This window comes from Myxine glutinosa, chromosome 1, assembly GCF_964187855.1.
Source record: "Myxine glutinosa chromosome 1, kmMyxGlut1.1, whole genome shotgun sequence".
NCBI classification, from domain to species: domain Eukaryota; kingdom Metazoa; phylum Chordata; class Myxini; order Myxiniformes; family Myxinidae; genus Myxine; species Myxine glutinosa.
The window spans coordinates 447,192,781-447,220,670 of record NC_136261.1 but is presented as its reverse complement, the minus strand read 5'-3'; the positions used below and the strand labels follow the sequence as shown (position 1 = coordinate 447,220,670).

Sequence of the window (27,890 nt, the reverse complement as noted above, 5' to 3'; positions counted from 1 at the left end):
TTCAGAAATGATAGATAATGGTGAGGAATAATCTGTACAGAGAGATGGCGTTCAGAAATGACAGATAATGGTGAGGAATAATCTGAACTGAGAGATGGCGTTCAGAAATGATAGATAATGGTGAGGAATAATCTGAACTGAGAGATGGGGTTCAGAAATGATAGATAATGGTGAGGAATAATCTGAACTGAGAGATGGGGTGCAGAAATGATAGATAATGGTGAGGAATAATCTGTACTGAGAGATGGGGTTCAGAAATGATAGATAATGGTGAGGAATAATCTGAACTGAGAGATGGGGTTCAGAAATGATAGATAATGGTGAGGAATAATCTGTACTGAGAGATGGCGTTCAGCAATGATAGATAATGGTGAGGAATAATCTGTACTGAGAGATGGCGTTCAGAAATGACAGATAATGGTGAGGAATAATCTGAACTGAGAGATGGGGTTCAGAAATGATAGATAATGGTGAGGAATAATCTGAACTGAGAGATGGCGTTCAGAAATGATAGATAATGGTGAGGAATAATCTGTACTGAGAGATGGCGTTCAGAAATGACAGATAATGGTGAGGAATAATCTGAACTGAGAGATGGCGTTCAGAAATGATAGATAATGGTGAGGAATAATCTGAACTGAGAGATGGGGTTCAGAAATGATAGATAATGGTGAGGAATAATCTGAACTGAGAGATGGGGTTCAGAAATGATAGATAATGGTGAGGAATAATCTGAACTGAGAGATGGCGTTCAGAAATGATAGATAATGGTGAGGAATAATCTGAACTGAGAGATGGCGTTCAGAAATGATAGATAATGGTGAGGAATAATCTGAACTGAGAGATGGCGTTCAGAAATGATAGATAATGGTGAGGAATAATCTGAACTGAGAGATGGCGTTCAGAAATGATAGATAATGGTGAGGAATAATCTGAACTGAGAGATGGCGTTCAGAAATGATAGATAATGGTGAGGAATAATCTGTACTGAGAAATGGCGTTCAGAAATGATAGATAATGGTGAGGAATAATCTGTACTGAGAGATGGCGTTCAGAAATGATAGAAAATGGTGAGGAATAATCTGTACTGAGAGATGGGGTTCAGAAATGATAGAAAATGGTGAGGAATAATCTGTACTGAGAGATGGCGTTCAGAAATGATAGAAAATGGTGAGGAATAATCTGTACTGAGAGATGGCGTTCAGAAATGATAGATAATGGTGAGGAATAATCTGTACTGAGAGATGGGGTTCAGAAATGATAGATAATGGTGAGGAATAATCTGTACTGAGAGATGGGGTTCAGAAATGATAGAAAATGGTGAGGAATAATCTGAACTGAGAGATGGGGTTCAGAAATGATAGATAATGGTGAGGAATAATCTGCACTGAGAGATGGGGTTCAGAAATGATAGATAATGGTGAGGAATAATCTGTACTGAGAGATGGGTTCAGAAATGATAGAAAATGGTGAGGAATAATCTGAACTGAGAGATGGGGTTCAGAAATGATAGATAATGGTGAGGAATAATCTGTACTGAGAGATGGCGTTCAGAAATGATAGAAAATGGTGAGGAATAATCTGTACTGAGAGATGGGGTTCAGAAATGATAGATAATGGTGAGGAATAATCTGAACTGAGAGATGGGTTCAGAAATGATAGATAATGGTGAGGAATAATCTGAACTGAGAGATGGGGTTCAGAAATGATAGATAATGGTGAGGAATAATCTGCACTGAGAGATGGGGTTCAGAAATGATAGATAATGGTGAGGAATAATCTGAACTGAGAGATGGGGTTCAGAAATGATAGATAATGGTGAGGAATAATCTGCACTGAGAGATGGGGTTCAGAAATGATAGATAATGGTGAGGAATAATCTGCACTGAGAGATGGGGTTCAGAAATGATAGATAATGGTGAGGAATAATCTGTACTGAGAGATGGGGTTCAGAAATGATAGAAAATGGTGAGGAATAATCTGTACTGAGAGATGGCGTTCAGAAATGATAGAAAATGGTGAGGAATAATCTGTACTGAGAGATGGGGTTCAGAAACGATAGAAAATGGTGAGGAATAATCTGCACTGAGAGATGGGGTTCAGAAATGATAGATAATGGTGAGGAATAATCTGTACTGAGAGATGGGGTTCAGAAATGATAGATAATGGTGAGGAATAATCTGCACTGAGAGATGGGGTTCAGAAATGATAGATAATGGTGAGGAATAATCTGTACTGAGAGATGGGGTTCAGAAATGATAGAAAATGGTGAGGAATAATCTGCACTGAGAGATGGGGTTCAGAAATGATAGATAATGGTGAGGAATAATCTGCACTGAGAGATGGGGTTCAGAAATGATAGAAAATGGTGAGGAATAATCTGCACTGAGAGATGGGGTTCAGAAATGATAGATAATGGTGAGGAATAATCTGCACTGAGAGATGGGGTTCAGAAATGATAGATAATGGTGAGGAATAATCTGCACTGAGAGATGGGGTTCAGAAATGATAGATAATGGTGAGGAATAATCTGCACTGAGAGATGGGGTTCAGAAATGATAGATAATGGTGAGGAATAATCTGTACTGAGAGATGGGGTTCAGAAATGATAGAAAATGGTGAGGAATAATCTGCACTGAGAGATGGGGTTCAGAAATGATAGATAATGGTGAGGAATAATCTGCACTGAGAGATGGGGTTCAGAAATGATAGATAATGGTGAGGAATAATCTGTACTGAGAGATGGCGTTCAGAAATGATAGAAAATGGTGAGGAATAATCTGTACTGAGAGATGGGGTTCAGAAACGATAGAAAATGGTGAGGAATAATCTGTACTGAGAGATGGCGTTCAGAAATGATAGATAATGGTGAGGAATAATCTGTACTGAGAGATGGGGTTCAGAAATGATAGAAAATGGTGAGGAATAATCTGCACTGAGAGATGGGGTTCAGAAATGATAGATAATGGTGAGGAATAATCTGAACTGAGAGATGGGGTTCAGAAATGATAGATAATGGTGAGGAATAATCTGAACTGAGAGATGGCGTTCAGAAATGATAGATAATGGTGAGGAATAATCTGAACTGAGAGATGGCGTTCAGAAATGATAGATAATGGTGAGGAATAATCTGAACTGAGAGATGGCGTTCAGAAATGATAGATAATGGTGAGGAATAATCTGAACTGAGAGATGGCGTTCAGAAATGATAGATAATGGTGAGGAATAATCTGTACTGAGAAATGGCGTTCAGAAATGATAGATAATGGTGAGGAATAATCTGTACTGAGAGATGGCGTTCAGAAATGATAGAAAATGGTGAGGAATAATCTGTACTGAGAGATGGCGTTCAGAAATGATAGATAATGGTGAGGAATAATCTGTACTGAGAGATGGGTTCAGAAATGATAGAAAATGGTGAGGAATAATCTGCACTGAGAGATGGGGTTCAGAAATGATAGATAATGGTGAGGAATAATCTGTACTGAGAGATGGGGTTCAGAAATGATAGATAATGGTGAGGAATAATCTGCACTGAGAGATGGGGTTCAGAAATGATAGATAATGGTGAGGAATAATCTGCACTGAGAGATGGGGTTCAGAAATGATAGATAATGGTGAGGAATAATCTGTACTGAGAGATGGGGTTCAGAAATGATAGATAATGGTGAGGAATAATCTGTACTGAGAGATGGGGTTCAGAAATGATAGATAATGGTGAGGAATAATCTGTACTGAGAGATGGGGTTCAGAAATGATAGATAATGGTGAGGAATAATCTGCACTGAGAGATGGGGTTCAGAAATGATAGATAATGGTGAGGAATAATCTGTACTGAGAGATGGGGTTCAGAAATGATAGATAATGGTGAGGAATAATCTGCACTGAGAGATGGGGTTCAGAAATGATAGATAATGGTGAGGAATAATCTGTACTGAGAGATGGCGTTCAGAAATGATAGATAATGGTGAGGAATAATCTGCACTGAGAGATGGGGTTCAGAAATGATAGATAATGGTGAGGAATAATCTGTACTGAGAGATGGCGTTCAGAAACGATAGAAAATGGTGAGGAATAATCTGTACTGAGAGATGGCATTCAGAAATGATAGATAATGGTGAGGAATAATCTGTACTGAGAGATGGGGTTCAGAAATGATAGATAATGGTGAGGAATAATCTGTACTGAGAGATGGCATTCAGAAATGATAGATAATGGTGAGGAATTATCTGAACTGAGAAATGGGGTTCAGAAATGGAGATAATGGTGAGGAATAATCTGTACTGAGAGATGGGGTTCAGAAATGATAGATAATGGTGAGGAATAATCTGTACTGAGAGATGGCGTTCAGAAATGATAGATAATGGTGAGGAGTAATCTGTACTGAGAGATGGCGTTCAGAAATGATAGATAATGGTGAGGAATAATCTGTACTGAGAGATGGCTTTCAGAAATGATAGAAAATGGTGAGGAATAATCTGTACTGAGAGATGGCGTTCAGAAATGATAGAAAATGGTGAGGAATAATCTGCACTGAGAGATGGCGTTCAGAAATGATAGAAAATGGTGAGGAATAATCTGCACTGAGAGATGGGGTTCAGAAATGATAGATAATGGTGAGGAATAATCTGCACTGAGAGATGGGGTTCAGAAATGATAGATAATGGTGAGGAATAATCTGCACTGAGAGATGGGGTTCAGAAATGATAGATAATGGTGAGGAATAATCTGTACTGAGAGATGGGGTTCAGAAATGATAGATAATGGTGAGGAATAATCTGAACTGAGAGATGGCGTTCAGAAATGATAGATAATGGTGAGGAATAATCTGTACTGAGAGATGGGGTTCAGAAATGATAGATAATGGTGAGGAATAATCTGTACTGAGAGATGGCGTTCAGAAATGATAGATAATGGTGAGGAATAATCTGTACTGAGAGATGGCGTTCAGCAATGATAGATAATGGTGAGGAATAATCTGTACTGAGAGATGGCGTTCAGAAATGACAGATAATGGTGAGGAATAATCTGAACTGAGAGATGGCGTTCAGAAATGATAGATAATGGTGAGGAATAATCTGAACTGAGAGATGGGGTTCAGAAATGATAGATAATGGTGAGGAATAATCTGAACTGAGAGATGGGGTTCAGAAATGATAGATAATGGTGAGGAATAATCTGAACTGAGAGATGGCGTTCAGAAATGATAGATAATGGTGAGGAATAATCTGAACTGAGAGATGGCGTTCAGAAATGATAGATAATGGTGAGGAATAATCTGAACTGAGAGATGGCGTTCAGAAATGATAGATAATGGTGAGGAATAATCTGAACTGAGAGATGGCGTTCAGAAATGATAGATAATGGTGAGGAATAATCTGTACTGAGAAATGGCGTTCAGAAATGATAGATAATGGTGAGGAATAATCTGTACTGAGAGATGGCGTTCAGAAATGATAGAAAATGGTGAGGAATAATCTGTACTGAGAGATGGGGTTCAGAAATGATAGAAAATGGTGAGGAATAATCTGTACTGAGAGATGGCGTTCAGAAATGATAGAAAATGGTGAGGAATAATCTGTACTGAGAGATGGCGTTCAGAAATGATAGATAATGGTGAGGAATAATCTGTACTGAGAGATGGGGTTCAGAAATGATAGATAATGGTGAGGAATAATCTGTACTGAGAGATGGGGTTCAGAAATGATAGAAAATGGTGAGGAATAATCTGTACTGAGAGATGGGGTTCAGAAATGATAGATAATGGTGAGGAATAATCTGCACTGAGAGATGGGGTTCAGAAATGATAGATAATGGTGAGGAATAATCTGTACTGAGAGATGGCGTTCAGAAATGATAGATAATGGTGAGGAATAATCTGCACTGAGAGATGGGGTTCAGAAATGATAGATAATGGTGAGGAATAATCTGTACTGAGAGATGGCGTTCAGAAACGATAGAAAATGGTGAGGAATAATCTGTACTGAGAGATGGCATTCAGAAATGATAGATAATGGTGAGGAATAATCTGTACTGAGAGATGGGGTTCAGAAATGATAGATAATGGTGAGGAATAATCTGTACTGAGAGATGGCATTCAGAAATGATAGATAATGGTGAGGAATAATCTGTACTGAGAGATGGGGTTCAGAAATGGAGATAATGGTGAGGAATAATCTGTACTGAGAGATGGGGTTCAGAAATGATAGATAATGGTGAGGAATAATCTGTACTGAGAGATGGCGTTCAGAAATGATAGATAATGGTGAGGAATTATCTGAACTGAGAAATGGGGTTCAGAAATGGAGATAATGGTGAGGAATAATCTGTACTGAGAGATGGGGTTCAGAAATGATAGATAATGGTGAGGAATAATCTGTACTGAGAGATGGCGTTCAGAAATGATAGATAATGGTGAGGAGTAATCTGTACTGAGAGATGGCGTTCAGAAATGATAGATAATGGTGAGGAATAATCTGTACTGAGAGATGGCTTTCAGAAATGATAGAAAATGGTGAGGAATAATCTGTACTGAGAGATGGCGTTCAGAAATGATAGAAAATGGTGAGGAATAATCTGCACTGAGAGATGGCATTCAGAAATGATAGAAAATGGTGAGGAATAATCTGCACTGAGAGATGGGGTTCAGAAATGATAGATAATGGTGAGGAATAATCTGCACTGAGAGATGGGGTTCAGAAATGATAGATAATGGTGAGGAATAATCTGCACTGAGAGATGGGGTTCAGAAATGATAGATAATGGTGAGGAATAATCTGCACTGAGAGATGGGGTTCAGAAATGATAGAAAATGGTGAGGAATAATCTGCACTGAGAGATGGGGTTCAGAAATGATAGAAAATGGTGAGGAATAATCTGCACTGAGAGATGGGGTTCAGAAACGATAGAAAATGGTGAGGAATAATCTGTACTGAGAGATGGCATTCAGAAATGATAGATAATGGTGAGGAATAATCTGTACTGAGAGATGGCGTTCAGAAATGATAGATAATGGTGAGGAATAATCTGTACTGAGAGATGGGGTTCAGAAATGATAGATAATGGTGAGGAATAATCTGTACTGAGAGATGGGGTTCAGAAACGATAGAAAATGGTGAGGAATAATCTGTACTGAGAGATGGGGTTCAGAAATGATAGATAATGGTGAGGAATAATCTGTACTGAGAGATGGGGTTCAGAAATGATAGATAATGGTGAGGAATAATCTGTACTGAGAGATGGGGTTCAGAAATGATAGATAATGGTGAGGAATAATCTGTACTGAGAGATGGCATTCAGAAATGATAGATAATGGTGAGGAATTATCTGAACTGAGAAATGGGGTTCAGAAATGGAGATAATGGTGAGGAATAATCTGTACTGAGAGATGGCGTTCAGAAATGATAGATAATGGTGAGGAATAATCTGTACTGAGAGATGGCGTTCAGAAATGATAGATAATGGTGAGGAATTATCTGAACTGAGAAATGGGGTTCAGAAATGGAGATAATGGTGAGGAATAATCTGTACTGAGAGATGGCGTTCAGAAATGATAGATAATGGTGAGGAATAATCTGTACTGAGAGATGGCTTTCAGAAATGATAGAAAATGGTGAGGAATAATCTGTACTGAGAGATGGCGTTCAGAAATGATAGAAAATGGTGAGGAATAATCTGCACTGAGAGATGGCGTTCAGAAATGATAGAAAATGGTGAGGAATAATCTGCACTGAGAGATGGGGTTCAGAAATGATAGATAATGGTGAGGAATAATCTGTACTGAGAGATGGCGTTCAGAAATGATAGATAATGGTGAGGAATAATCTGTACTGAGAGATGGCTTTCAGAAATGATAGAAAATGGTGAGGAATAATCTGTACTGAGAGATGGCGTTCAGAAATGATAGAAAATGGTGAGGAATAATCTGCACTGAGAGATGGTGTTCAGAAATGATAGAAAATGGTGAGGAATAATCTGCACTGAGAGATGGGGTTCAGAAATGATAGATAATGGTGAGGAATAATCTGCACTGAGAGATGGCGTTCAGAAATGATAGATAATGGTGAGGAATAATCTGTACTGAGAGATGGGGTTCAGAAATGATAGATAATGGTGAGGAATAATCTGTACTGAGAGATGGGGTTCAGAAATGATAGATAATGGTGAGGAATAATCTGTACTGAGAGATGGCGTTCAGAAATGATAGATAATGGTGAGGAATAATCTGAACTGAGAGATGGGGTTCAGAAATGATAGAAAATGGTGAGGAATAATCTGAACTGAGAGATGGGGTTCAGAAATGATAGATAATGGTGAGGAATAATCTGTACTGAGAGATGGGGTTCAGAAATGATAGATAATGGTGAGGAATAATCTGCACTGAGAGATGGGGTTCAGCAATGATAGATAATGGTGAGGAATAATCTGCACTGAGAGATGGGGTTCAGCAATGATAGATAATGGTGAGGAATAATCTGTACTGAGAGATGGGGTTCAGAAATGATAGATAATGGTGAGGAATAATCTGTACTGAGAGATGGGGTTCAGAAATGATAGATAATGGTGAGGAATAATCTGAACTGAGAGATGGGGTTCAGAAATGATAGAAAATGGTGAGGAATAATCTGTACTGAGAGATGGGGTTCAGAAATGATAGAAAATGGTGAGGAATAATCTGTACTGAGAGATGGCGTTCAGAAATGATAGATAATGGTGAGGAATAATCTGAACTGAGAGATGGGGTTCAGAAATGATAGAAAATGGTGAGGAATAATCTGTACTGAGAGATGGGGTTCAGAAATGATAGAAAATGGTGAGGAATAATCTGTACTGAGAGATGGCGTTCAGAAATGATAGATAATGGTGAGGAATAATCTGTACTGAGAGATGGGGTTCAGAAATGATAGAAAATGGTGAGGAATAATCTGAACTGAGAGATGGGGTTCAGAAATGATAGATAATGGTGAGGAATAATCTGTACTGAGAGATGGCGTTCAGAAATGATAGATAATGGTGAGGAATAATCTGTACTGAGAGATGGCGTTCAGAAATGATAGAAAATGGTGAGGAATAATCTGAACTGAGAGATGGGGTTCAGAAATGATAGATAATGGTGAGGAATAATCTGTACTGAGAGATGGGGTTCAGAAATGATAGAAAATGGTGAGGAATAATCTGTACTGAGAGATGGCGTTCAGAAATGATAGAAAATGGTGAGGAATAATCTGAACTGAGAGATGGGGTTCAGAAATGATAGATAATGGTGAGGAATAATCTGAACTGAGAGATGGGGTTCAGAAATGATAGATAATGGTGAGGAATAATCTGAACTGAGAGATGGCGTTCAGAAATGATAGATAATGGTGAGGAATAATCTGAACTGAGAGATGGGGTTCAGAAATGATAGATAATGGTGAGGAATAATCTGAACTGAGAGATGGCGTTCAGAAATGATAGATAATGGTGAGGAATAATCTGAACTGAGAGATGGGGTTCAGAAATGATAGATAATGGTGAGGAATAATCTGAACTGAGAGATGGGGTTCAGAAATGACAGATAATGGTGAGGAATAATCTGAACTGAGAGATGGGGTTCAGAAATGATAGATAATGGTGAGGAATAATCTGTACTGAGAGATGGCGTTCAGAAATGATAGATAATGGTGAGGAATAATCTGAACTGAGAGATGGGGTTCAGAAATGATAGATAATGGTGAGGAATAATCTGTACTGAGAGATGGCGTTCAGAAATGATAGATAATGGTGAGGAATAATCTGAACTGAGAGATGGCGTTCAGAAATGATAGATAATGGTGAGGAATAATCTGTACTGAGAGATGGGGTTCAGAAATGATAGATAATGGTGAGGAATAATCTGTACTGAGAGATGGCGTTCAGAAATGATAGATAATGGTGAGGAATAATCTGAACTGAGAGATGGGGTTCAGAAATGATAGATAATGGTGAGGAATAATCTGTACTGAGAGATGGGGTTCAGAAATGATAGATAATGGTGAGGAATAATCTGTACTGAGAGATGGCGTTCAGAAATGATAGATAATGGTGAGGAATAATCTGAACTGAGAGATGGCGTTCAGAAATGATAGATAATGGTGAGGAATAATCTGTACTGAGAGATGGGGTTCAGAAATGATAGATAATGGTGAGGAATAATCTGTACTGAGAGATGGCGTTCAGAAATGATAGATAATGGTGAGGAATAATCTGAACTGAGAGATGGCGTTCAGAAATGATAGATAATGGTGAGGAATAATCTGAACTGAGAGATGGCGTTCAGAAATGATAGATAATGGTGAGGAATAATCTGTACTGAGAGATGGCGTTCAGAAATGATAGATAATGGTGAGGAATAATCTGTACTGAGAGATGGCGTTCAGAAATGATAGATAATGGTGAGGAATAATCTGTACTGAGAGATGGCGTTCAGAAATGATAGATAATGGTGAGGAATAATCTGAACTGAGAGATGGGGTTCAGAAATGATACATAATGGTGAGGAATAATCTGAACTGAGAGATGGCGTTCAGAAATGATAGATAATGGTGAGGAATAATCTGAACTGAGAGATGGCGTTCAGAAATGATAGATAATGGTGAGGAATAATCTGAACTGAGAGATGGGGTTCAGAAATGATAGAAAATGGTGAGGAATAATCTGAACTGAGAGATGGGGTTCAGAAATGATAGATAATGGTGAGGAATAATCTGTACTGAGAGATGGGTTCAGAAATGATAGAAAATGGTGAGGAATAATCTGCACTGAGAGATGGGGTTCAGAAATGATAGATAATGGTGAGGAATAATCTGTACTGAGAGATGGGGTTCAGAAATGATAGATAATGGTGAGGAATAATCTGTACTGAGAGATGGCGTTCAGAAATGATAGATAATGGTGAGGAATAATCTGCACTGAGAGATGGGGTTCAGAAATGATAGATAATGGTGAGGAATAATCTGTACTGAGAGATGGGGTTCAGAAATGATAGAAAATGGTGAGGAATAATCTGCACTGAGAGATGGGGTTCAGAAATGATAGATAATGGTGAGGAATAATCTGCACTGAGAGATGGGGTTCAGAAATGATAGATAATGGTGAGGAATAATCTGAACTGAGAGATGGGGTTCAGAAATGATAGAAAATGGTGAGGAATAATCTGTACTGAGAGATGGGGTTCAGAAATGATAGATAATGGTGAGGAATAATCTGAACTGAGAGATGGGGTTCAGAAATGATAGAAAATGGTGAGGAATAATCTGTACTGAGAGATGGGGTTCAGAAATGATAGAAAATGGTGAGGAATAATCTGTACTGAGAGATGGCGTTCAGAAATGATAGATAATGGTGAGGAATAATCTGCACTGAGAGATGGGGTTCAGAAATGATAGATAATGGTGAGGAATAATCTGTACTGAGAGATGGCGTTCAGAAATGATAGATAATGGTGAGGAATAATCTGCACTGAGAGATGGGGTTCAGAAATGATAGATAATGGTGAGGAATAATCTGTACTGAGAGATGGCGTTCAGAAATGATAGATAATGGTGAGGAATAATCTGAACTGAGAGATGGGGTTCAGAAATGATAGAAAATGGTGAGGAATAATCTGCACTGAGAGATGGGGTTCAGAAATGATAGATAATGGTGAGGAATAATCTGTACTGAGAGATGGCGTTCAGAAATGATAGATAATGGTGAGGAATAATCTGAACTGAGAGATGGGGTTCAGAAATGATAGAAAATGGTGAGGAATAATCTGTACTGAGAGATGGGGTTCAGAAATGATAGATAATGGTGAGGAATAATCTGTACTGAGAGATGGCGTTCAGAAATGATAGATAATGGTGAGGAATAATCTGCACTGAGAGATGGCGTTCAGAAATGATAGATAATGGTGAGGAATAATCTGTACTGAGAGATGGCGTTCAGAAATGATAGATAATGGTGAGGAATAATCTGCACTGAGAGATGGGGTTCAGAAATGATAGATAATGGTGAGGAATAATCTGTACTGAGAGATGGGGTTCAGAAACGATAGAAAATGGTGAGGAATAATCTGTACTGAGAGATGGCATTCAGAAATGATAGATAATGGTGAGGAATAATCTGTACTGAGAGATGGGGTTCAGAAATGATAGATAATGGTGAGGAATAATCTGTACTGAGAGATGGGGTTCAGAAATGATAGATAATGGTGAGGAATAATCTGCACTGAGAGATGGGGTTCAGAAATGATAGATAATGGTGAGGAATAATCTGTACTGAGAGATGGCGTTCAGAAATGATAGATAATGGTGAGGAATAATCTGTACTGAGAGATGGCATTCAGAAATGATAGATAATGGTGAGGAATAATCTGTACTGAGAGATGGGGTTCAGAAATGATAGATAATGGTGAGGAATAATCTGTACTGAGAGATGGCGTTCAGAAATGATAGATAATGGTGAGGAATAATCTGTACTGAGAGATGGGGTTCAGAAATGATAGATAATGGTGAGGAATAATCTGTACTGAGAGATGGGGTTCAGAAATGATAGATAATGGTGAGGAATAATCTGTACTGAGAGATGGGGTTCAGAAATGATAGATAATGGTGAGGAATAATCTGTACTGAGAGATGGGGTTCAGAAATGATAGATAATGGTGAGGAATAATCTGTACTGAGAGATGGCGTTCAGAAATGATAGATAATGGTGAGGAATAATCTGAACTGAGAGATGGCGTTCAGAAATGATAGATAATGGTGAGGAATAATCTGTACTGAGAGATGGCGTTCAGAAATGATAGATAATGGTGAGGAATAATCTGCACTGAGAGATGGGGTTCAGAAATGATAGATAATGGTGAGGAATAATCTGCACTGAGAGATGGGGTTCAGAAATGATAGATAATGGTGAGGAATAATCTGAACTGAGAGATGGGGTTCAGAAATGATAGAAAATGGTGAGGAATAATCTGTACTGAGAGATGGCGTTCAGAAATGATAGATAATGGTGAGGAATAATCTGCACTGAGAGATGGGGTTCAGAAATGATAGATAATGGTGAGGAATAATCTGAACTGAGAGATGGGGTTCAGAAATGATAGATAATGGTGAGGAATAATCTGAACTGAGAGATGGGGTTCAGAAATGATAGATAATGGTGAGGAATAATCTGAACTGAGAGATGGGGTTCAGAAATGATAGATAATGGTGAGGAATAATCTGTACTGAGAGATGGCGTTCAGAAATGATAGATAATGGTGAGGAATAATCTGAACTGAGAGATGGGGTTCAGAAATGATAGATAATGGTGAGGAATAATCTGAACTGAGAGATGGGGTTCAGAAATGATAGATAATGGTGAGGAATAATCTGAACTGAGAGATGGGGTTCAGAAATGATAGATAATGGTGAGGAATAATCTGAACTGAGAGATGGGGTTCAGAAATGATAGATAATGGTGAGGAATAATCTGAACTGAGAGATGGGGTTCAGAAATGATAGATAATGGTGAGGAATAATCTGAACTGACAGATGGCGTTCAGAAATGATAGATAATGGTGAGGAATAATCTGAACTGAGAGATGGGGTTCAGAAATGATAGAAAATGGTGAGGAATAATCTGAACTGAGAGATGGTGTTCAGAAATGACAGATAATGGTGAGGAATAATCTGAACTGAGAGATGGCGTTCAGAAATGATAGATAATGGTGAGGAATAATCTGTACTGAGAGATGGCGTTCAGAAATGATAGATAATGGTGAGGAATAATCTGAACTGACAGATGGCGTTCAGAAATGATAGATAATGGTGAGGAATAATCTGTACTGAGAGATGGGGTTCAGAAATGATAGAAAATGGTGAGGAATAATCTGAACTGAGAGATGGGGTTCAGAAATGATAGATAATGGTGAGGAATAATCTGTACTGAGAGATGGCGTTCAGAAATGATAGATAATGGTGAGGAATAATCTGTACTGAGAGATGGCGTTCAGAAATGATAGATAATGGTGAGGAATAATCTGTACTGAGAGATGGCGTTCAGAAATGATAGATAATGGTGAGGAATAATCTGTACTGAGAGATGGGGTTCAGCAATGATAGATAATGGTGAGGAATAATCTGTACTGAGAGATGGCGTTCAGAAATGATAGATAATGGTGAGGAATAATCTGTACTGAGAGATGGCGTTCAGAAATGATAGATAATGGTGAGGAATAATCTGAACTGAGAGATGGGGTTCAGAAATGATAGATAATGGTGAGGAATAATCTGAACTGAGAGATGGCGTTCAGAAATGATAGATAATGGTGAGGAGTAATCTGTACTGAGAGATGGGGTTCAGAAATGATAGAAAATGGTGAGGAATAATCTGTACTGAGAGATGGGGTTCAGAAATGATAGATAATGGTGAGGAATAATCTGTACTGAGAGATGGGGTTCAGAAATGATAGAAAATGGTGAGGAATAATCTGTACTGAGAGATGGGGTTCAGAAATGATAGATAATGGTGAGGAATAATCTGTACTGAGAGATGGGGTTCAGAAATGATAGATAATGGTGAGGAGTAATCTGTACTGAGAGACGGGGTTCAGAAATGATAGAAAATGGTGAGGAATAATCTGTACTGAGAGATGGCGTTCAGAAATGATAGAAAATGGTGAGGAATAATCTGTACTGAGAGATGGCGTTCAGAAATGATAGATAATGGTGAGGAATAATCTGTACTGAGAGATGGGGTTCAGAAATGATAGATAATGGTGAGGAATAATCTGAACTGAGAGATGGCGTTCAGAAATGATAGATAATGGTGAGGAATAATCTGAACTGAGAGATGGGGTTCAGAAATGATAGATAATGGTGAGGAATAATCTGAACTGAGAGATGGCGTTCAGAAATGATAGATAATGGTGAGGATTAATCTGAACTGAGAGATGGGGTTCAGAAATGATAGATAATGGTGAGGAATAATCTGAACTGAGAGATGGGGTTCAGAAATGATAGATAATGGTGAGGAATAATCTGAACTGAGAGATGGCGTTCAGAAATGATAGATAATGGTGAGGAATAATCTGTACTGAGAGATGGGGTTCAGAAATGATAGATAATGGTGAGGAATAATCTGCACTGAGAGATGGGGTTCAGAAATGATAGATAATGGTGAGGAATAATCTGTACTGAGAGATGGGGTTCAGAAATGATAGATAATGGTGAGGAATAATCTGCACTGAGAGATGGGGTTCAGAAATGATAGATAATGGTGAGGAATAATCTGCACTGAGAGATGGGGTTCAGAAATGATAGATAATGGTGAGGAATAATCTGCACTGAGAGATGGGGTTCAGAAATGATAGATAATGGTGAGGAATAATCTGCACTGAGAGATGGGGTTCAGCAATGATAGATAATGGTGAGGAATAATCTGAACTGAGAGATGGGGTTCAGAAATGATAGATAATGGTGAGGAATAATCTGTACTGAGAAATGGGGTTCAGAAATGATAGATAATGGTGAGGAATAATCTGAACTGAGAGATGGGGTTCAGAAATGATAGATAATGGTGAGGAATAATCTGCACTGAGAGATGGGGTTCAGAAATGATAGAAAATGGTGAGGAATAATCTGTACTGAGAGATGGGGTTCAGAAATGATAGAAAATGGTGAGGAATAATCTGGAGGGAAGATGACAGATAGAATGGGGTGGCAAGAGCGCAGGGAGGAAAGGGGGTGAGAGCGAGGTGACAGGTGGGAAAAGGGGATGGGGCAAGGGAGGAAAGGGGAAGAAAACATAGCACAATGGAAAAGGAGTAAAGTCCGGAAAAACGGAGGAGGGACTCTCCAAGCATGGGTAAAGGGGAGCACGACTGCATATGGAAAAATGGTGGGTCTCGGAAAAAGTGGTCCAGACGGTATGAGGAAGGAGGGGGCGGCAGACAACAGATGGAAATGAGGGGATGTCACAGTAGCCAGAAAAGGGAGGAGTCCACCACATTCTGAAACCAAAGCTTTCAGAATCATTGGAAATCTCCTGCGATGAAGCCAACTCCGAGGGCCTTTCACTCACCGCAGGCAGGTAGGTGGTCTTTCTGTCTTCTGCCGACTCCTTTCCGGCCTTGCTCCTCCAGCTCTCTCTGTGCTCTGTACCCCAAATATTCCTACAGGTCGCACAAGATCTGCCAGCAACCCTCTGATGGTTAAACTGCCAAAATCAAGACTCTGCTCACCTTCACTCGTTCATTCCCCTTTTCTCCCGCCTCTGGAACAAACTCCCCCACTCCCTTCAATCCCACTCATCCCTCCAGGCGTTTAAAACAGCTGTTCACCACCATCTCTTATCTTCCCTCACCCAAAACCGTGATCTTTTCTACCCCCGCTAATTCACCCCAGATCCACTTTTTTGAAATTCCAAATTCTTTCCTGGAAGTCCTTGCAGTCTCCATATGTTTTATACTTCTCCCACCTCCCCCCAATCCGTCTCCCTCCCACAGATCTCCCGATGTCCCTCTTCTCGACTGTTGTTGTTGTGTCCTTCCCCCTCTCTCCCCATCTTGTCTTCCGCTCCCCTTATTATATGTTTTACGTGTCGGTTTGACTTTTTTGTGATTAATGTTAGCTCTTTCACGAGCCTCGATCTTGCATCAAAAATAAAAAAATATGAGGAGGAAAAGAGGGTGGGGGGGGGGGGGGCGTCTAAATGGGAAGTGGAGAAAAGTGGGTGAGACAGCATGGGAAAAATGAGGCCGCAGACAGAAGGAAAAGGGAGGATCGGACGAGACAGCATGTGATTAAAAAAAAGGGAGCAAGAGGGGATCAATACAGGAAGAGGGCATTACACAGAATGCATTGTAACAAGGAAGTAGCTCATGAAAGAGGAAGTGTCATGAAGAAAGAGACGGGAGAGTTTGAAAGAGGAAACGGTTTTCCTTCTCGGCGTTTACACACCACCCCTCCTTTAAACGGCTCTTACCGGTTACAGGCGGTTTGTACGGCGACAGATGCCACGTGGAAACGGTCACCCACGTTATCGTGAAAATCCACAGTGAGTGGAATGTCTGCTCCTAAAGGGAAAAATTCCAGGGCCTCGTTGGTGACCTTGTGGAGGACGGAACCCAGTCGGGCCCGTATGAAGGCCACAGCAGCAACCTAGAAGGGACAGTTAGGTCAGGAGTCCAAACTCGTGATCTCTTAGGAGCACAAACCATGAGACTGAACAACGCAAAATCCAGCGATTTGGAAATTCCCGGAAAGTTAATGATCAAGGATTTCTAATGTACCATTTGCAGACACCGGTAATGCACACACGTTGGTAACGATGGACAAAACACAGAGCTGAAGTCGAGTCTCAAGGCCCAATGCCTCAATACAAATTTTCCATTCTCCAGCACAAACCTGGCAACATGGCAATGGATAGACTAGGCTAAATTTCTGATTTTTTTTTGGCAGAGGCATTTCTGAGTAAAAGTTGGTATCCGGGCGTTTTAGGTGGATATGAGGGTGCTGATCACGAAAAAAACGGATACCAAGCTGAAATGTGCATATTTAGGGCCTAAATCAGCAAAAAACAAAATGGCCGCCAAAAAAGTTTATGCGATATTTGTTTTTTTTCTTCAGAAAAGTGGAATGTCGTAGTAATACTTGGTATCCATGCTTATTAGCTGTATATGAGGGTGCTGATCACGATAAAAAATAATACCAAGCTGAATATTACATATTTAGGGCTTAAATCAGCCAAAAAACAAAATGGCCGTCAAAAAAAGTATACGCGATATTGACATTTCTAATTTTCTTTTAAAAATAGGAATATCATAGTAGCACTTGGTATCTATGCTTATTAGCTGTATGTGAGCGTGCTGACCACGAAAAGATAGGATACCAAGCTGAATTGCAGGCTTTCAATGGAAGATGTTTCATACACCATATTGGCTTTTATTGCCGTTTTACCTTGATTGGCATTACATTGCTTTCAGATCACTGTCAACTGTATTTTCTAGTTAAGGTTGTTATCATGTCTAGTTAAGGACGGTTTATTTACCGGGACGGTGACATGCAACCTCTCTTTCTTTTATTTTCAGACTAAATCAAGATGGATCCTGTTGCTACTCTGAAACGACCATCATCGATTGACTTCACCTTATGCATTTTATGCCAAACAGATGGGGATTTGCGATCTGCCAGCAATCAAGGTCTAGCCACACTCGCTAAGGCTTACGAAACCAGAAAGAAATTACGCGACCCAAAAACCGCAATATAATTGAGCGTCTGGATCTGGCGTTGGGTTCGAATACCACCTCAATCGTATGGCACAAAAACTGTTATGTCCAATTCACCGATAAAAATAAACTTCTTCGCCTAGAAAGACTGGAAGATCATCATCAGGACCGAGAAAATGTACCAACATGCAGCTCAGTTGTTGGGTCTACCCAAGGTCGTGTCATACGTCGGAGCTCTGTCAAGCCAGTTGACTGGACGCTGTGCATGTTTTGTCAGGATCGTACGTCAAAACAACGATTAAGTTCAGTTATGACATTCAATGTCAGCAAAGATATTTTAGAGGCATCTAAATTACATCACAAGCTATGCTTCAGTTTGGCAGGCGTTAGTGACCTCATCGCAGCGGAAGGTAAATATCACCTTCCTTGCTTAAGTTCGTTCAAAAGAAGTACATCCAAAGTCAAAGAAGATTTTCACACCAGTCAAGACTTACCTTTGATATGGCTTTCTTCAGAACTTATGTATGCAGCCCAAAAGGGTCATGTGCTGAGGCTAAGTGACGTCTGGGATCGGTATGTAAATCTTTCAGAGGAAGCTAACACAGTTATTCCGAAGTCCTTTGTAAGTCGTCGGACAACATTCAGGGAAAAACTGCAATCTCGAGTAGGTGATACCATCCTCTTTGTTCGACCTGATGGTGGGACATCTCAGAGAGAAACGTTGTTGGTACCATCTAAGTATACCGGCAATGCTGTATCTGGACTGACGGATGAAGCAGACGAACAACTAACAATGCCTAGGTTCGGGCCTGAAGAGGACATCTTCCTGTCGCTGGTGCATGTTGCCCTAAAACTTCGAGGAGATTTGCTTGATAAGCCTGGCCACGTGGGATTTGAAGTGAGCATCGGAAACGCACTAAGTTGCGTACCAGAGACTGTCTACATGTTCCTCAAGCTCTTATATGGTGGTCCGTGTCAGCTTGAAATAGAACCATGCGTTGCCAAAGAAGATGATACGAAACTAGAACAACAAGTCCTCAGCAGTGCTCAGGACATGGTATATGGAGTGAGCGGAGGCAGTAAACTGACGCCGAAACATATAGGGCTCGGCAGCACCCTGCACCAAACTACACGATCTAAGGAGTTGGTGGAAATGTTCCATAAGGCAGGACACACCCTCAGTTACCATCAAGTGTTGCAGTTGGACACAACCTTAGCCAAGTCCACAATTAAGTCTATGAATCCAAACACCGGTGCCGTCATACCACCTAATCTAGTTCCTGACCGCTTTCTGTTCTACACTGCTGACAATATCGACATACTGGATGAGACATTGGACGGAAAAGAAACCTTCCATGCCACTCAGCTGGCAGCGTGGCAGAGAGGACCATCCGCAGACGTGAAGTGGGACAGCATGGTTCTTTCTAAAGACCGAATGCTGCATGTCCCAGAGGTCATGGACACCTTAAATGCTGCAACTATGCCTGCCGTCAGGGCCGAACCATCTTTCAGTGGCCAAGTGGAAAAAACTTGGTATCATCAACCGTCCAAGGACACTGATTGTGCAGCAAGGGCCCAATCGGTGGATTTAGCGTTCAATTTCATGCGACTCAACTCAACAACGGAAACCAGTTGGACAGTATTCAATGAGTCCCTGACACAAAATGATCCTCCACAAACTACAGTTGGCTATATGCCCATAATCCTGGCACCAGCGCACGAGTTTGATACACTCAAAACAGTCGTGGAGCGATGTTTGGAAGTTTCATCTCGCTTCGGACAAGAATACACGGTACTGAGTGTGGATCAAGCACTTTATTGCAAGCTCATGGAGTTGAAGTGGTGCAATCCGGAGTACAAGAAGAGACTCATTCCACGTCTAGGAGGGCTACACATTTCAATGAACTTTTTAAAAGTTATTGGAGAACACATGCACGGATCTGGATTGGCAGAGGCCTGGGTTGAAGCTGGTCTAATGGGACAGAACACCATTGAAGCAGCATTGGCTGGCAAAAAGTTCAACAAAGCCATGCGAGCACACAAAATTACATGCCAGGCCCTATGGCGACTATTAGGACCCAATCTACTAGACTATGTGAAAGAAGCCGACGAGCAACTGCATATTCAAATATCCAAGGCTGCATCCGACCTGGCAGCTGTTGAGATCCTTGTCACCTTGCTGACAAACCCAACGTTTTCATCATTGATGTCAGATTTCCTGGAACGCAGAAAGGAGGACAATGTCAACTTCTCTTTCTGGTGGGGATACCTGGAAATGGTAGCAATTCTACTTATGTTCACAAGAGCCCAACGAGATGGACTTTGGGACCTTCACATCCATTCATTCACCTGCATGCTACCTTTCTTTCTCAGGTATGACCATGTAAACTATGGACGCTGGGGTCCTGTCTACTTGGCTGAAATGAGAAACCTACCAGAGTCAGTTCTCGAAGAATTCAAAAAAGGAAATTTTGTGGTCAAACGGTCGGCGCGTAAGTTCAATCAGGTTGATCCCGACCAGGCACAAGAGTGGTTGAATGGAACTGGTAAAAGGGCCGGAGGAATCGTTGGTATCACCAAAACCAATACAGCCTTGAACAGATGGGCATTGTCTTACAACCTGAGAGCACATATTGCAGCAGATACGCGTGAAATGTTGCAGATATATCCAAAAGACTTGCTCAGCCATAACGAATCGAAACCAGCAAGACAACAACGTGACAATGCAGACGAGAACATTCTGCTCAGCATATTGGAACGCTTCCATGTGTTTGCACCTGATACGCATCACGCTGCGCTGCAAAACATTGCAACAAAAGACGTTGCTAGCGAAGAAATCCAAACATCGCTACTGAACGCACGAGTCATGGGTCAGAAACAACTGGATGAATTTGTGGAGGATAGACTTGTTGGAGACGCAGAAACCTCAGTGCCTCAGCACTCATTGTATGACACCATCAAGAAGAACAATGCTCCAACATTCGACGATCTTTATAAGGTAGTACAACACAGTGCCGAAAAGAACAAACGCACTGTTCTGAAAGCTGATCAAAACTTCCTCCAACGTTTGGTAACGGCATATGCATCTGGCCGCACGATCAACTTGGACAACGTGTTGAACCACGAACTTCTTCGAGTACCAGTCTCGCTGGCAGAGCTCAATGGCAATTTAAGGACAGGAAACAAATCGTTGCTGGCTGATATGTTGACAGCAGATGTTCCATGTCCTGCTACGCTCGATCTGCACGGGAAATCAGCTTGTCTTGTTATAGATGGACAGGCTCGAGTCGTGGCCATTGGGAAACCGGTTGCTGCCAAGACATTTGGAGACTTGGCAGACGTTTTCACAAGATCAATCTTCCAGTCAGGAATGCAATATCTTCGCATAGACGTTGTATTTGACAGATACCGAGATGAGTCGATCAAAGCAGGAACAAGAACCAAACGAACAAAGACAAGTCGTCCAATACGTCGTATTGTAGAAGGACGGGAGGTGCCACTGCCTAACTCCTGGATAAACTTCATTGCCCTTCCAGAAAACAAGGCAGCCCTTGCTCGCTTCCTCTCGGAAGAACTTCTGGCACATGCTCCTGGTGATACAGAGATTGTGGTTGCAGGGGGGTTTGACGATGAGCGTGAAATCAGGTCATCACGTGGCAATACTGACCTCACTCCACTAAAAGCAACACACGAAGAAGCGGACACACGCATAATTCTACATGTCATAGATAGTCGGCTGGACACTGTAGTTGTATGTGCGAGAGACACTGATGTCATGCTGTTGTTGGTGGCACATTTTCCGCGTGTCAGTTGCAGAAATCTATGGATGATGGCTGGTACTGCCCAGAAGAGAAAGTACATACCCATAGGTCCATTATATCACAACTTGCCATCAAATTCAGTCCAATCACTTCTGCCATTTCACGCTCTTACGGGATCGGACACGACATCGCACATCTGTGGACACACGAAACGTTCAGCATGGAAAGTCTTCCTTGAGTATCACCACCTTCTTGTGGGTTTGGGAGTAGGGAATTTGACCCCTGAAGTGTCAAAATCGACAGAAATATTTGTCTGCAAAATCTACGGGATGAACAATCTGGAGACAACAGATAGCGTTCGTCGGGTCATGTTTGAGAAGGCCTGCAAACCAGAAGCGATGCCACCCACGAGCGATGCTCTCAAATTCCACATCCAGCGTGTGCATTACCAATCTCTGATATGGAAGGAGGCACACTGCCCACTTCCGAACCTGCCGAATGTCACGGAGTTGGGATGGAAAAGGGTCGCTACCAATTTGCAACCAGTGCTGATGACACTCCATCCAATTCCTGAGTCGTGTCTTGAACTTGTTTCTTGCAGTTGCAGGTCACGGTGTCGTACCATGCGCTGTAGCTGCCGTAAAGCAAAACTTGGCTGCACAGCTGCATGTGTATGTCGGCAAGAAACTGACCAGGACGGTTGCTTTAATGACAATGTGTAATGTGTTAACGACATTATTCAACTTACCGTCGAGCCTGCATATCGTAAAAGACGTCATGACTGTGCTACCTGTATATAGTTAAACGTTCATATGTGATTGTTCACTGCATGTAATCGTATTAATCAATGAAGATCAAAAGTAAAGTTGTATTGCCTTGTAATCGTGTTGTTTATTATATGAGCTGTGTGGCACAAGGGTCCATGTGTAAGTGTCTGTAGATATCATTTTAGCTGCAGTTAGCCGATATTTAGAGCTATTTTGTGAGCAACCACCTTGAATGTGTCCTGTTTCAGTATATCGCTTTGGTCCAACACTAATAATAGTGCGCTCATATGCTTCCTTGACCTCGATAACCTGGGGCTAGACATCAAAATAATGATTCTATGTTCACTAGAACTGGAGATATCGTCAATATAAGATTTGATGGCGGCCATCTTGGAAAATGGCCGAAACATCGATTTCTGCTAAAATAGTATATACAAATTTGATTGCCTGGAAATATTCATCTTGTTTCACGTAAAGTGTACTTGTTGAAATGTCTTCCTGTGTGATTCTGAGTTCAGCGGCTAAAAGTTAAATATTTTGGCGGCCATTTAGTTTTTTCCAGATTTGAGCATCAAATACCAAAAATTCAGCTTGGTATCCTATTTTTTCATGATCAGCACCCCCAAAATAGGTTAAAAACACTTGTTACCAACTTTTACTCAGAAATGCCCCTATAACTTGTATTAGATGCATTTCTGGAAATTTAGCCTAGTCTAGGACTTCCTAAACAGGAGTCGAGCAAGTGAAAGTTTACCACCATGGAGAACAAGGCCAGGACGACGTTCAGGGCAAGACCCTTCGTCGGAGCAAATGCATCAAGTGTGGGTAGGAGGGTGAGGGATGGGGGAGGGAGGGGTCTCCGACTTCAGTGGGACAATCCCGACACAACAAGAGGACAACGCAGACACGAAGGTCTCCGACCTGGATCCCGAAAATGGCGGTTTGTTTGAGGCCATAGTGCTCCCGTGCAGTGACGTGGAGCGTTGCTAGTCCCGTAGTTGGTCCTGCAGATATTTCCCCGCCATCGCCGAGGGTCACGCCCGACATGTTGTCAGACGTCTCCAACAGCCTGTAGCTCATTATCGCACGGCCGTCCCTGTCAGGGACACACACATCATTTGCAATTTTCCAATTCCAGCAGTTAGAGGCAAACAGACATGGAGTGCTTTTTCTACAAAATGTAGGCTCATGGATGAGTCAGGTGAAGGAAGGGAGAAGGGGACAACAGGTGGACAACACAAGCAATGGAACGGATGAACAGGAAGAGGAAAGAGAGGAGACAAGGAAACAAAACTAGAAACGTACAGTCACGTGAAAAAGTAAGTACACCCCATGTGAAGTTTTGACTTTTTCAACATAATTATTTCAACACACAGCTATTTGATCTTCATTTCAACAATATTGACAGATAAAGGTGATATAATATAACAAATATCATGAAACGTTTACATTTTGTAGTCCATTGTATAATTTAAATAAACATAAATGCAAATTTCACATGTGGAAAAAGTAAGTGCACCCTTGGCTCTAATAGGTGGTATTGCCCCCTTTGGCAGAAACAACCTCAAGTAGGCGTTTCTTATAACTGTCTACCAGTCTCTGACATCGACTGGGAGAAATTTTTGCGCACTCCTCCATGCAGAATTCTTTCAGCTGTGCAATGTTTGAGGGGTTTCTTGCATGCACAGCTCGTTTCAAATCCCCCCACAACATCTCGATGGGATTTAGATCCGGGCTTTGACGTGGCCATTCCAGAACCTTCCATTTCTTTCTTTTCAGCCATTCCTTGGTGGATTTACTGGTATGTTTAGGGTCATTGTCATGTTGCAAGGTCCACCTTCGGTTGAGCTTCAACTTTCCGACAGATGGCCTCACATTATCCTCAAGCACCCTCTGGTACAATGAAGAATTAATAGTGGATTCTATGATGGTGAGCTGCCCAGGCCCTGATGCAGCAAAGCTGCCCCAAACCATAATATTTCCACCACAATGCTTTACAGTTGGTATCAGGTTCTTGTGGTCAAATGCTGTCTTTGGTTTTTGCCAAACATGTCTTCTGGTACTGTGGCCAAATAGCTCTACCTTTGACTCATCTGTCCAGAGCACATTGTTCCAGAAGTGCTGGTCTTTGCCTCGGTGTTCATTGGCAAACTTTAGTCTTGCCCTGATGTTCTTTCTGGACAGCAAAGGTTTCCTCCTGGCACACCTCCCATGTAGATCAAATTTGTGCAGCCTCTTTCTAATGGTAGACTCGTGCACTTTGACATCAACAGTGGCAAGAGCTACCTGTAGGTCCCGTGATGACATTCTGGGGTTCCTCGAGACTTCTTTCAGCATCTTGCGGTCTGCTCTCGGGCTGAACTTGCTGGGGCGGCTTGGCCTGAACAAGTTGGCAGTTGTTTGGAATCTTCTCCACTTGTAGATGATCTTCCGGACAGTCGAATGATTGATTTCAAATTGTTTGGAGATCTTTTAGAATCCCTTCCCAGACTCGTCGGCATCTATAACCTTCTTTCTGGAGGCCTCAGAGAGCTCTTTTGATCTAGGCATGGTGACACCGCACACTTTTTATTTTTTTTTGTATCCATAATCAAGGCTTGTGAAAGAGCTAACATTTATCACACAAACAAATCAAACAGATAAACAAACAAAGTATATAAAAAGGGGAGCGGGAGACAAGATGGGGAGAGAAGGGAAAGCACATAAACACAACATTTGTGAGGGACATCGGGAATGTGTGGGAGGGGGAGGGTTTGGGGGAGGCGGCGTGGGATGGGGGGGGGGGGGGTGGGAGAAGTATAAAACACAAGGACACCAAGGACTTCCAGGAAAGAAGTTGGTATTTCAAAAAAGAGTATTTGGGGTGAAATTAGCGGGGGTAGAAAAGATCAAGGTTTTGGATGGGGGAAGATAAGAGATGGTGGTGAACAGCTGTTTTAAAGACCTGGAGGGAGGAGTGGGATTGAAGGGAGTGGGGGAGTTTGTTCCAGAGGCGGGAGAAAAGAGGAATGAAAGAGTGAAGGTGAGCAGAGAGCCTTGATTTTGGCAGTTTAACCATAAGAGGGTTGCAAGCAGATCTTGTGTGACCTTCAGGAATATTTGGGGGACAGAGCACAGAGAGAGCTGGGGGAGCAAGGCCAGAGAGGAGTTGGGAGAAGACTTAAAAACCACCAACCTGCCTGCGGTGAGTGAGTGAAAGGCCCTCGGAGTTAGCTTCATCGCCGGAGATTCCAATGATTCTGAACGCTTTGGTTTCAACAGCGTGAAGACGAGCCAGGTGTGAGGCAGGAGCACCGGCCCAGAGGGGAGAGCAGTATTCCATTGAGCTGCGGATGAAAGCCTTGTATGTGGTGAGGAGCTCAGGTGTGCCAAGGAAGGACTTCGCACGACGGAGGATGCCCAGTCGGCGACTGGCTTTGGAGGCCAGATTTGAAATGTGGTTTTCCCAGGAAAGATCATGGCAGATAGTGATGATTGAGAATATTAATGTCATGTGACCTGCCATGGTGCTACACCGACAACTTGAAGATCCTGAGGGAATAGTGGAAATGATCTCGCTGAAGCAGGAAGTTCCCCAAGCACAAGAGAGAACCAAAAAAGGGTAGGTGAGCAGGAAGCACAGATTAAAAAATTTCACAACTTGGATTCAACTGTTAGTATTTCCATATGAACCCCTGGATCAGGACACAGCGAACCCAAGTTCAAATCTCATTTACCACATGGATTTTGTCCGTCGTTTCCAAATCTCCTTGTAGTTCATCTAAAAATATATTGGTGTTTAGTAACATCTGTGTCATGGACATGATGCATGCACAAGCTCCCCCATGAGCTGTAGATTAATGTAAAATGAAAGGAAGGCGGTTACTGGACCAGCGCGTGCGTTGTGATCACAAGGGACTGGCGCGCGCGTTGCGGTCACAGAGGACCGGCGTGCGCGTTGGGGTCACAGGGGCCCGGCACGCGCGTTGTGGTCACAGGGGACTGGCGTGCGCGTTGTGGTCACAGGGGACCGGCGCGCGCGTTGTGGTCACAGGGGACCGGCGCGCGCGTTGTGGTCACAGGGGACCGGCGCGCGCGTTGTGGTCACAGGGGACCGGCGCGTGCGTTGTGGTCACAGGGGACCGGCGCGTGCGTTGTGGTCACAGAGGACCGGCGCGTGCGTTGTGGTCACAGAGGACCGGCGCGCGCGGTGGTCACAGGGGACCGGCGCGCGCGGTGGTCACAGAGTACCGGTGCGTGCGTTGTGGTCACAGAGGACCGGCGCGTGCGTTGTGGTCACAGAGTACCGGCGCGTGCGTTGTGGTCGCAGAGGACCGGCGCGTGCGTTGTGGTCGCAGAGGACCGGCGTGTGCGTTGTGGTCGCAGAGGACCGGCGCGTGCGTTGTGGTCGCAGAGGACCGGCGCGTGCGTTGTGGTCGCAGAGGACCGGCGCGTGCGTTGTGGTCGCAGAGGACCGGCGCGTGCGTTGTGGTCGCAGAGGACCGGCGCGTGCGTTGTGGTCGCAGAGGACCGGCGCGTGCGTTGTGGTCGCAGAGGACCGGCACGTGCGTTGTGGTCGCAGAGGACCGGCGCGTGCGTTGTGGTCGCAGAGGACTGGCGCGTGCGTTGTGGTCACAGAGGACCGGCGCGTGCGCTGTGCCCCCCAAAATAGGCATTTGCTCTTTGCTTTTTTCGCATAACATACACACGTAATTTTGATGAAATGTCACCACAACCTTCATCATCAGTGATGTACTTATGTTTGTTGAAGGCATTGGAAAAATTGGGGTCTGAGGAGGTACACGGGGTGGCAGAGTGGGGGGTTGCCCCCAAAAATAGGTATGTTTTTGTTTGTTTAAAGTCTTATAATTATGTTCGTATTATACTACCTGCTGCCCTGTCTTCTAGCAACCATGGAAATTGGTTTCGAATACCTTTAGTCGGTGCAGTTTACTGTTTATTCTACCAGGTGAGCGCCAGGGGTATTGCCCCGATGTTTATTTTATGTTGAAGTCTCTAGTCATGGACTATTTTGTGCTCATCGGTCAGGTCTCAAGTGTTTATTTGTAAGAAAGAGAGGTTGAAGCTAGGCCGGTCACTATAGTTTGAGTGAGATATAAAGTAAGACCAGCAATCCTGACACGGAGAGTGCAAGATGGTTCCGGGCACCAC

The 27,890-nt window shown here is 42.3% G+C and overlaps 1 protein-coding gene across 1 annotated transcript in view; it reads right to left on the bottom strand.

Moving 5' to 3' along the window:
* Positions 1-27,890, bottom strand: part of NUP210 (nucleoporin 210) — a 148,079-nt gene that overhangs the window by 40,947 nt on the left and 79,242 nt on the right. Inside the window, exons 30-31 of the mRNA XM_068105006.2 lie at positions 23,661-23,835; positions 16,969-17,144 (exon numbers count right to left, since the gene is read on the bottom strand). Of these exons, the coding sequence (XP_067961107.2) occupies positions 16,969-17,144; positions 23,661-23,835 (351 nt within the window). The remainder of the gene's footprint in view (positions 1-16,968; positions 17,145-23,660; positions 23,836-27,890) is intronic.